This window comes from Cydia splendana, chromosome Z (genome assembly GCF_910591565.1).
Source record: "Cydia splendana chromosome Z, ilCydSple1.2, whole genome shotgun sequence".
NCBI classification, from domain to species: domain Eukaryota; kingdom Metazoa; phylum Arthropoda; class Insecta; order Lepidoptera; family Tortricidae; genus Cydia; species Cydia splendana.
The window spans coordinates 37,495,463-37,507,478 of record NC_085987.1 but is presented as its reverse complement, the minus strand read 5'-3'; the positions used below and the strand labels follow the sequence as shown (position 1 = coordinate 37,507,478).

At 36.5% G+C, this 12,016-nt stretch overlaps 1 protein-coding gene across 1 annotated transcript; it reads left to right on the top strand.

Annotated features, from left to right (window-relative positions):
- Nucleotides 1-6,312: 6,312 nt before the first annotated feature.
- On the top strand, nt 6,313-11,829 carry LOC134803928 (uncharacterized). Its single transcript, XM_063776748.1, has 2 exons — nt 6,313-6,573; nt 8,862-11,829. Exon 2 carries the CDS (start codon nt 8,949-8,951, stop codon nt 11,748-11,750), a length of 2,802 nt encoding a protein of 933 aa, XP_063632818.1. The 5' UTR covers nt 6,313-6,573; nt 8,862-8,948; the 3' UTR covers nt 11,751-11,829.
- The last annotated feature ends 187 nt before the right edge of the window (nt 11,830-12,016 follow it).

Here is a 12,016-nt window from a genome sequence, read left to right as displayed (position 1 = left end):
ATAGCAGAAAATCCTAGAAAAGAAGTAAGTTATGAACCCAGCGGAGATGCATTTTACGGTAGTTATAAGCCTGTTACGGTAGATCGACGTATTGGTTGTAATGATAGATACATCACGAAATGTTCTAAAGATACATCTTTAAAACATACATCCCAATGTGCGCGGAAGTTGGCTCAAAAGTCTACCAATTATCACTTAGATGACATAAATAAGGAAAAAGGTATTTTTACAGTATTTTGTAACATGATGTTACAACCCACGAATTTATTCCCTGTATCAAAAAAATGTTGCAAAAACAGAGGTACAATTTGTCAGATGTCTGATGATAATGAAGGTGGCGTTCTCAAAAAGTTTTGTGAATTATTAATAGAACCAAAAAATATAAACCACACAGCTTCACCGTGTCATAAAAGTAGAGGTGCACTTTGTAATGTAGATGGCGATCGTGATGAAGATAGTGCTATCAAAAAGCTTTATCAGGGTCTCCTAGATCCTAAAGGCTGTAAAAATAAAGTAAAACCATATATTACCGGGGCAGAAGTGATGACTCAGTCTCGAAGTTATGGAGGACGCCAACAAAGAGCAGGAAGAGAAATATTTTATAAAAATAGAGGCACGTCCGGAGCCCCAAAGTTTAGACCACCAAATATAGAAAAGGAAGACTATGAGGAAGTTATTGAAGACTTACCTACCTGTTTAGAAATTCTACCCGATACTAATAAAGCAATTGGCATTGGTACAAACTGCAAGTTTAGTTTAGGTTGGTACAAAGATCGTCATGCCTACGGCGAACCAAAACCTCATAGTGATTTCAAAGGGGCAAAACAAAAATGGAATGAGGTTCCACTACGACAAACAGGTACAAAACTTGGGGCTTCTTTAAAGACCGACTCACATATTAATTTTTATAATACTAATGCGGCAACTCAGGCGCGCAAGTGTAGAAGCCGACACTTAAGAGCAGGAAGAGAAACATTTTATAAAGAAGCACAAACATCGTGTGTTCCGAAGAATAATAAAAACAAAGTGGAAGGAAATTATAATGTGTCTAATCAACCAATGCAATGTGCAGCGAATGACCGCAAAGCGATTCGTTTTGGTTCAGATTGTAGCTTTAGCTTTGAAATTTCCAAAGACAGAAATACTGAAAATCCAGATAAGTCAAAACCATGCGGTGATAAAATAGACGAAAACCTAAATAAAAATCCATTTTACTCCAAATTAATTGGACATTGGCGGTCATTACAACAAGGGAACGAACAAAAGGGCGGCGAAACTGGTAAAAGTGATGCCATTACCAGTACCCATGTTTGTGACGATGAATGTCAATGTAAAAATCTTCACGACAAAACATGTGAACGACGACCGTTACATATAGGATCTAAAGTTAGTTATGATTTCAATTTTTCCAAAAGTATATCTCCACCTAAGCCTACAAGCCTAGTGGCTCAAGAGCCTTGCATAAAATCAAGTAAGCAAGTACGAACAACGAAATGCGATGCGGCATCATCGGCAGAATGTGTACCTGATAGGAACAACTACGATAGTCTAAACACGTCGAGTCGAGTCACCAAACGAGTCGATTATTCAGATCCAATACATATCAAACGCGACAACAATAAAACAGCAAAGGAATGCTTTTTAGAGTTATTAGAATTAGTGTCAAAAAAGAACTTCTTGAGGTTAATCAAAGGAGATCAAAATCCAGAAAAACAAATAGTAAAAGAAAAAGCAGAATTAGGATCACTCAATATACCAAAGATCGAGGTCCCACAGATTGTGTGTCCAGGGAAATGCAACAGTAAATGTCAACCGGCGGAAAAATCTGATCAGCCATTTCGCGTGGAATCAAGTTTTAGTTTTGATTATAATATGCGTAATGCTACGCCTAAACATGAAAAAAGCTACGAGGAAAGTTTTCCTCGTATTGAAGACTTCTCTGGTTCCGTGAAGAAACTGAATTTATTCAGATTGATTATAGGAAAAGTAAGAAAACGAACTAAAAAGCCCGTAGTATCAATTGCATGCGATCCAATTGAATGTCGTTTACGAAAACAACGATATAGCCCTTGGTTCACTTACATTCTAGATAACATTAAACAGGTAAGACAAGTAAGCCACATTAAGAAAGATGAGAGAGAAGCGAAAGACTTTTTCTACGACCTTCTGCATAAACCAAGCATCTGTTTTAGAGGAAAACTTAGAAGAGATAGTCGTTATTTATATCTCATGTCCAACCTTAGAGAACAGTTGAAAGAGACCAGGCCTGGGGATAAAAAATTAACTAACAGTATTATTTCTCAAGCGCGATTATTATTAGCTAGGAGTCGCGATCATCCTAGAAGACGACGAAGAAGACGGCGAGGAAGAGGTAAAATAATTCCTAAATGGTATGAACAAGATATTGATACCCTCAGTAGTTCTATTCTGCCGTCATCTCGAATGTCTCGTACGTCAGATGAAGATTGTAAACCTTGTCAAATTGCGTCAGACTGCTGTTTCAAATGCGATTACAAGAAATCAGATAATAGTGACAATGAAACTCAATCTTCAAAATCTACAATAAGTTCTATGAAATATGCAACAACTTGACTTAAAATAATTAATACCCACGCAACATGCCCCAAAATTTGCTAGATAAAAATTTATACCAATACAACGCCCCAAAATCTGTTATATAAAAATTAATACCAATGCAACATGCCTCAAAATTTGTTAGATGAAGGCTTATTAAAATTATTATTTTAAACAATTAAAAAAAGTAAAATTTTAAAACCTCTTATAACGGCACGATAACTCTAAACTAAAATATAAAAATTAAAGCATTTTTTTTTAATTGAAAAATAAACCGGTTGATAAATGTATCGGTTTGAAAGGTATAATATGTACCTAATTATTTAAAGAGCGATACATATAACATATAAGTAATGAACAGTTAGGTCAAAGCTTAAACTGTTGTCTAATTTCATATAAGGGAATCAATCCGTACGTGATTCTAGGAATTTTTACATTCAAACGTATCAATTATGTCATCTATATATTTATCTATAATGTTATTGTAAATGTATTATGTGAGTTGTTTTGATATAAAGTTGTGTATCGTTATTAGAGAAATGTTTTTTACTTTTTTACTCCTTTAAGGGGTCCACTGATTAACAGTCCGCCGGACGGTATCGGCCTGTCAGTTAGAACATAATTTTGACAGTTCCGAACAACTGACAGGCCGCGCCTTTACGCGAGTCCATCAACTAACTCGACAGTCTCGACACCTACTTTGCCGTGACAAAGTGTGGACTTTGACGGTCGAGTTACTTGATGGACAGTGTGTTATCATTTGATATAAATTTGCATTTGCACGTCCTACTACTCTGATTTGGGTTTTCCAAATTTTCGTAACAGCCTGAAAATCTGTAAGTGAAATTTTCCCCAAAAGTTGCTGTTGAAATGTTTTGTTCACCTATAGTAGTATTATAACCCTGAATTTTAGAATCAAAAGAAGTTAGCCGCCGTCATGCAATCGAATTAAAGTAGATAGTTACGTTTTGAAACATGCTGAAAGGACATGAAACTTGGCATGAGCATTAAAATTACTTTTACAGTACATATGGGCCTATTTTCCCGTACTAGTGCGTAAAATAGCACTTTTCGTGCGTATGTCAAAAGTTTAAAGGGCCATATGTACTGTAAAACGTTGTACGATACACTCTTTTCCGCACTTGTATCGTAAATAACTATTTTTTTACATTTCAATGTCTCTTATTAGATCTGTTCGCGCACGAGTGTAAAGGGCCCTTTAAGATTTAGGATTCTGAATTAAGTAAGAAAGATGTAATACCTGACCAGTAATATATGATCACGCGCCATGTTGCGGAATTATACTGGAACTAATTTGTTCATAATATTCTGACCTGTCACCCTATACATGAGAAAAACAGCGCCCTCTTGACTATGAGGCTTGACATATATTACTGGTCAGGCTTTATATTCAGAGATTTCTGAGGTATTTTGCTAACTACCATACCTACCTACTTACCTATTTGTCAAAATAATGGTTAAAACTTTCAGGTAGAGTCTGTTCGTAAAGAGAATCGTCGTGATATGTAAGTATTGAGCCCCATACATTCCACGACTCTTCTCTTTCCGCACATTCTCTATAGTTCTTTTTTTTTTAGCATTAGAAATAAGGTAAACAATCTTGATGTGCCTTTTAATTGAACAACACATTTTAAAAATAAGTTACGGCAAATATGTAACAATTATGAATCTAATACGATCATTTATATTATTCTGCTTTCATAAGTAATAGTTATTGATATTTAAAAAGTGTTTTTCAATTAAAAGACAAATCAAGATCGCTTACCTTCTTTCAAGTTCTTTCTAATGCTAAAAAAACGAACTATAGAGTCGATCTGTGCGGAAAGAGAAGAGTCGTGGAATATAAGATATATCAGGGGTCGGAAACCGGTATTTGCTCTATACAAAAATAACGGTATTATTTCGTTCTTTTTCGTTCTTTGGTTTATTATTTCACTTTTAATGGGACAATCTAATAATACAAACTCGTTACCTAAATACTTGATTCAGTCCTACGTAAAGAGCATAAAGTAATTCAAAATATTGGGCTATTTCGGGGTTTTTTAAAAATACCGGTTCCGAGCCCTGAGATATATAAAGGGAACCAATACATTCTATGACTCTTCTCTTTCCGCTCACTCTTCACTTCATCACTTCTCTACCGCGAAAACCTAAATTCGCAAATTGCGGGGATCTTTTTCTTTTACTCCAATGAAGGCGTAATTAGAGTGACAGAGAAAGATGGTTACAGTTCAGACTCTACAAGTCTACAGCAAGGCCTGTTGACTTACTTGGTAAAAGATATGATATGTATAACCCTTTATAGGGGGTATTACTGCATTGTTCTGCCGCCAGAGTGCAACACTATGCTAATTAGTAAACCATAGAGTAACTTATACATACTGTGCCTTAATTAAACTGTCTTTTGACACGTTTTCACAGACAATAAAATATGACATTGATGCACCAAGGCGGTTTGTTAACAAGGGCCTACCGGGAAACGCGAAACCTCTTTATCGTTCGAATATGCAAGAGTGATAGGTTAGATAACAAAATTTTCTTGTTTCGCGGTAGACCTCAGATTGTGATGAATACTGGTAGTGGCGCCCCCTACGCAGAGTTTTGAGTAATATTCCCTAAAGCTTTCATATAATACCTTGTCAATTGAAAAAGACGTCAAATATGGAGGGTAGATCAAGGCAAAGAGTGTAAGTATAGAGGTCAATTTATAGTCCAATTGTGGCCATAGATAAAAATAGTCAATAAGGAGTATTACTGTAATGTTCTACCGCCAGAGTGCAGCACTAGTGCACATACTAAACCATAGTGTAACTTATACATAGGTACTCTACTTATGCCTTAAACAGTTTTTTGACAAGTATTTACTATGACATTGATGCATCAAGGCGGTTTGTTTACAGGTGACCTACCGCCAAAGAGTAGTATAATATATAGGACAATTGAACGAAAATTGAAACGCGAAAATCTCGGAGTAATTAAGTGGTTATATCCTCTAAGGCGAAAATTGAAATTTCTCTATCTATCGAATATGCAAGAGTGATAGAGAGGCAGAAATCGAACTTTTCGTGTCTCGCGGTAGGCCCTATGTAGCCCTATGTTTGTGCTAGTGACGCCCTCTGCGCAGAGTTTTGCGTAATAATGCGTGAGCATAATTATAATATTTTCCAAACTCGGAGGGTAGGATGACACCTTTCAATACAATTTTGCGGGAATAGGGAATATTACGCGAAACTCTGCGTAGGGGGCGCTACTACCACAATCCATCACAATCTGGGGGTCTACCGCGAAACAAGAAAATCAAAATTTCGTTATCTAACCTCTCTATCACTCTTGCATATTCGAGCGATAAAGAGGCAGATAACTAAATTTCTATTTTCTCGTTTCCCAGTAAGCCCTTGTTAAGAAACCGCCTTTATGCATCAATTCCATATTTTTATGTCTGTGAAAACTTGTCAAAAAACAGTTTAAGGCCCAGTATGTATAACTGTATAAGTTACTCTATGGTTTACTAGCTAGCTTAGTGCTGCACTCTGGCGGCAGAACATTGCAGTAATACCCCATATTGGCGTTTTTAGGTTATAAATTATATGGAGATGACAGGTGTCATCCTGTGTCATCCTACCCTTCGAGATAGAAAAGTATTAATAAAAACTTAAAAAGTTAGCAAGAGTCATCATAATTATCGTTGACTCACGTTGACTGACGTTGACTAACTTCATTCATAATTTTAAAATTACTGTCACAACATTATTCCTCCGCCTCTCCAATCCGTTTGTAAGGTGCAGTACGTAATAATAACTGAAAACATAGCTTATCCAACTACATATCAACAGTCAAATCAAAGTTAATACTTACAAATATGCGGCATAGTTAGCAGTCATGGATCGTGAAGCGTGGTCTACGTAAAATGAAACGTACTGTTTTTCCATTCTAGTGCTAGAGCATGGTATAACGCCGCATTTTACAGTGAGCCACAAGGTGAGGTTCATAGATTGATCTTGACTATTCTTGACATATTAAATCGGGTCACTCACGTTTTTTAAGTCGTAAATCGCTCGACATGTTTACTCCGTACCGAAAAGTGTCATCAAGAGCTCGCGTTGGCAGACGGCGCAGACCGGGCTGCAGCTCTCCGCGAATACGGCGCGGGCGCCGGCGACGGCAGAGGCTAGAAACTACCTACCCTCATTTTGGTCTCGATAATGCTATTGTGTATATTCTTGACATCCCTACTATTTCAAGATTTCATGTATAGCCTATCCGATTTCTAAAATCAAGTTCGCCATACATACTATATATGGCGTACTTGATCTTAGATAAACGGACGGACTATACAATAATATATTTGAAAAAAATTGTCCCACCGAGTTTCTTGCGCCGGGCTATCTTCTCGGGGCTTTGGTGTGGGATTACAATCGGTGATAGTTTTAGAGACCACCATGAGTACATTGTAATAATAAATGTCTAAACTAAATTGACGAATATTAAACACTTTCACTTGTATACTCTGTATCTTTAGGTATTTAAATATAGGTAAATAAAATCTACCCTCAAATGGCTCCTATGCCAGTTGAGGGTAGATGAAAACATTACACGATCAAATAATTTAGGTTAAAGTCTGGTCGTTCAGTGACTGATCCAGGCGGTTTTGTAATTGGTCGGTTAGCCAATAAATGCTATAACTACCCGAAAATGTACAAATTGTTTGTTTACTTTTATTTAAATATCTAAAGATACAGAGTTTATAGGTATTATAAGAAAAAGGAACTCTGTCTGTCTGTTACCACTTCACGCTTAAATCTATGAACAGATTTAGATAGGTAATACTTGGTTTGTAGATATATAGTTTAAGGCCCGAGGAAGGACATATCAGGATTGTTTTTATCAGTCATCATCATCATCATCCCACGCCGACGATGTCCAGGCCGAAACTAGTTTTCTATATGTAGCTTCCTATTGTGTATGTTTCATGTGTAGATTGTGTGGTGGTTGATATTAGTTTGGTGAAAATAGTAACCTAACGTATTCCCTATTCTCCTCTCTGGATATAAACATTATAAAACATGTTTTACGCAACATGATGTAGGTAAATATATGTAGTTGGGAGCTTTTAAAAATATGTATGTAATCTTTTTGTCTATCAATTAAAAAAGTTAAACGCATCAGGCAGGGGCATAATTGTGTAATAGTTATTTGTTTTACAAGGGGGCAAAGTTGTTGTTTAACCGCTCGTGCTAATATTGATAGGTACCCGAGCAAGCGAAAGATTCCAAAATTGGGGAGGATAGGGAGTGGTTCGAAAAATGGAATCTTGAGCGTTGCGAGGGTTTCAAAGCACGAGGGTTAAACAAAATTTGCCCCCGAAAGAAATACAAAATTTTTCACATATTAAATGTAAAATATCAAACAAAATCAAATCCAAATGAATGTTATTAAATATTTTTATCCAAAATCATCATTTAAAAGTCAATTCTACCAGCAAACATAAGAAAACAACTCAAAATTTGCATTTGATTACTTTGCCTCACATGTGAATAAAATGCAACTTTGCTATTAGTTTTTCAAGTGCAAAGTAAGCCTTTCCGAGCAGGTGTGGTGAAAATATATTTTCCTGTATCTCAATATCCAGGGAGGAAAATGGACACTACGTTTATATGGAGAAATGAATGTCCACTATTCTCTTGACTGCATTATAAAGAATTTTCAAAGAGCCGAGGTCACCCCACATAGGCGTAATTTTACCTTTAAAATACTACGCTCCAAGCAGCACTACTGAGTTGTATCCTTCACTATATTATATTACAGCAATTCTGTACAGTCAAAATCATATACATGGTGCCTCAAAACAACCACTCATCTGTGGCACGGGGCACGCCTTCAAGAAAAGAGCGACACCGCACTTACAGCCTCTCTGGTGTCGCGGGCGATGGTAATCGCTTACCATCAGGAGATTAGTCTTCTCGTTTGCCTCCTATATCATACGTATAAAAACACTTTGGCCGTCACTATTTATTCCATGCTGACTGTACATACTGACTAGAACTCAATAATAGTAGAACATTAATTAAGTAGAACACAGCAACACTCCTGACTATACATCAGAGGACCTTATTACAAAAGGCATAAGGTCCACCGATGTACAGTTAACAGTGTGGGCGACTGTACAAGGCACGCGCGCGTTACTCTGAAACTGCAACAGTCAAACCATTTTCATTTTTTTTTTGCATTTTTTAAGTACCCACTATCACTATTTTTTTTTCTTCTAGCTGCGCCTTGTCATGAGATGTGGCGTTACATTTCTTTTGTCTGAAGACGCACGAGTGGATCAAGGTTCTCATAATTAAGAAAATGTGATGTCTCTGCTAAAAGGAGTAGTACAAACAAAATGTTGCCGGCAAGCTAACCTTGACGGAGGTTGGATATGTCCATGCAATATGGAACTATGCTTCGAAAAAAATATCAACGAGTTTCCTGAAACAAGAGAGGAAGAAAATGAATTAAGAACTTTAACTCCGGTTAATACGGTTAAACACATTGCAGGAATGCGAAAAATAAAATGGTCTCCTGAAAATTTCACGAAGATAAAGGACTGCAACTACCCAGGTCTACTACGGTATAAACGCACAGACCGGCTCCAGGGAAACAACCAACCATGGTACGAAATAAAACAAAAAGGATCGGATCCTTACATCCAAATGTACTTAAGAGACATGAACAGATTACAAACCGAAAGCACACAAAACAAGATGGACGGACAAGGATTGGACAAAATGTATTTACAAATAATAACACATCCGACTTTTAACTCATTTGAAACGGCAGAAGGAAACTTACACCCGACAGCAAACTTACCATTTAAAAAAGCAAAAAGAAACTTAAGCCAGTACTTTGTTTTAGTATCTAGCCGTAGTGTTGTCTCTCAATTATGTCCATCTGGAATATATTTAGTGAACATGTCAACAAATATATCAATGCCAAAGAATAATGTGTATTTGAAAACCACATCAAATATGGGATTATCATCTGTAATGGAATATTCAGAGTACAATAAAATAAACACAAATAAATCAAAACCCAATTTTAGATCTTTTCTAGTTCAATCCAGTTTACTACAAAAAACTATAACAAAAGAAAAACAAAATAATGACACTAATTCAATCACAACTAATCTTTCTTCAAGAATCACTTGGGTGCAGAATGATACAGAGCGATCTATTCATTCATATAAAAAATATAATTTTAATGATTGGTTTCATTTATCCGTTAAACAAAACAGTGAGAAACCAAAAAATCAGATAACCGGAAATAAAAACCTGAGTAATTTCGCATCATCGTATACACACAAACAATCACCATTTTCCAATCTGAAAGGCGTTTTTGGACCGTATGCGCAAACACAAATCGTGTATAATGTTAAGGAGCAAGCGGCTACGGAAAAGAAAGAAAAGGGTACTTCACAACAATTTAAACAGAAATCGCAAGGAATTGGCAGCGGATCTGTTAGTGGTGGAAATGATAGCTCGAGTACTTCGTCCAAACGACGAACGATCAAAATTGAATCAGGTTGTAGTTTTAGTATAGAATTTAATGATAAAGGGAAAACTGCGAGTACTGTATCGTCGGTATCCAGCTCTGAACCAGAGAAAGGCAAAAAGAAAGCAGGTAAGAAGGCGCTGCATCGATGTCTTTGTACCACATCATTTCCAACAAATGACAAAAAATTAAAAAATAGGCCATGTGATTCCGGCGTATGTGTACCAGGCAAATGCACTCCAAGTGAATGTTTTAAACGACTTCAAGAAAAGTATGGAAGTAAAAAGAAACAAAGTGACAGCGATGCTTCTTCCAGTCAGGCATCACAAACACACAAAAAAAAAGAAAAAGAAGGAACAATACTTAAAGAAAAAGGTTCATCGAGCATTTCAAAATATAAAGAAAGTGTAGAGAAAAAACCTCTCCCGCCGCCAAAAAAGTTTGACATTGTGAAAGCCATGAAAAACTGTTGTAAAAAATTACAATTTTGGAAGAAAGATAAGCATATAGAACTTAAACCCGGAGTTATTGGCACTGACATATCCGTCAAAGATGAAACTAAGCCAATGGGTTCTAATGCATCTATCCAGTCAGGTAAATCAAAAGTTCCAAAAAAAGACAAAAAAACGACTGGGAAAGATAATAAAGGCGAACCAACTACAGTGGATGCAAAAACGTCAACTGGAAAAAAAGGAAGAAAAGAAAAGAAAGAACCGAAAGAAAAGGAAGAAAAGAAAGAAACGAAAGATAAGAAAGATAAGAAAGATAAGAAAGGAAAGAAAGAAAAGAAAGAAATGAAAGAAATGAAAGAAGAGAAAGAAAAGAAAGAAAAGAAAGAGAAGAAAGAAAAGAAAGAAAAGATAGAAAAGATAGAAAAGATAGAAAAGAAAGAAAAGAAAGAAAAGATAGAAAAGAAAGAAAAGAAAGAAAAGAAAGATAAGAAAGATAAGAAAGGAAAAGAAGAAAAGGAAGAAAAGGAAGAAACGAAAGGAAAGAAAAAAAAGGGGAAGAAAGTCACTGAGAAAAAGAAAGATACTAAAGAAGAAGTAAAAACAGAAACGAAAGCAACTGGGAAAAAGACCCGACCTTTAAAACCATATGAATGCGAACCCGGTGTTTGTACTCCTAAAGTATGCAGTCCAAAGGAGTGCTATGAACGAAAATATCCACCTCCACCCCCAGCAAAGCTTAGCAACTTTATGAAATTCAAAAATTGTGTACTAAAGGTTTGTTGCAAACGACCAGCTGCAGAAGAAAAAACTAGTTCGCCTTCGGATGCGGCAACTCAGTCGCCAAAATCAGCACCTGAAAAAACACCAGGGGCCACTGTGTACCAAGAAAAGGGAACGTCAGGCCCAAAGGCCGGCAAGAAACAGAAAGGAGAAACTACGGCGGCAGCAGCTAAGGAGTCACGCAAATCTAAAAAAGGAGGTAAACAGACAACCGCCACAGGCGATCAACCTATAGCTAGCGGTGACGTCCAGCAACCCATACAACAATCAGGATATGCTGGTATGCAATATTTCCAAAATATCGACTCTGAGCGAATGACTAGGCGGCAGGGAATTAACATTGGATCAGAGTGCGAATGTAGTGTTGAATTTTACAGGATGCTTTATTAAATATTTGTTAAACAATGAAGTAATTTTGTCATATTTTAAAATGTGCTTTCTTTCAAGTAAAATGTTTAAAAAACTTGTATCCCGACTGGTTTATTTTCGAGTTCCTCGATCCTCTTAATCTGGTAATTAGGTATGGATGTTAAGAGGATACATTAGCTGAGCCCTTTCTCCGATCTGAGAATTTTAGGTAAATATCTCCGTCGCGCTGACAGGGACGGCTCCTAAAATTTGTGCGATAAGGACAACTGCAGCTTAGGCGAAAAATC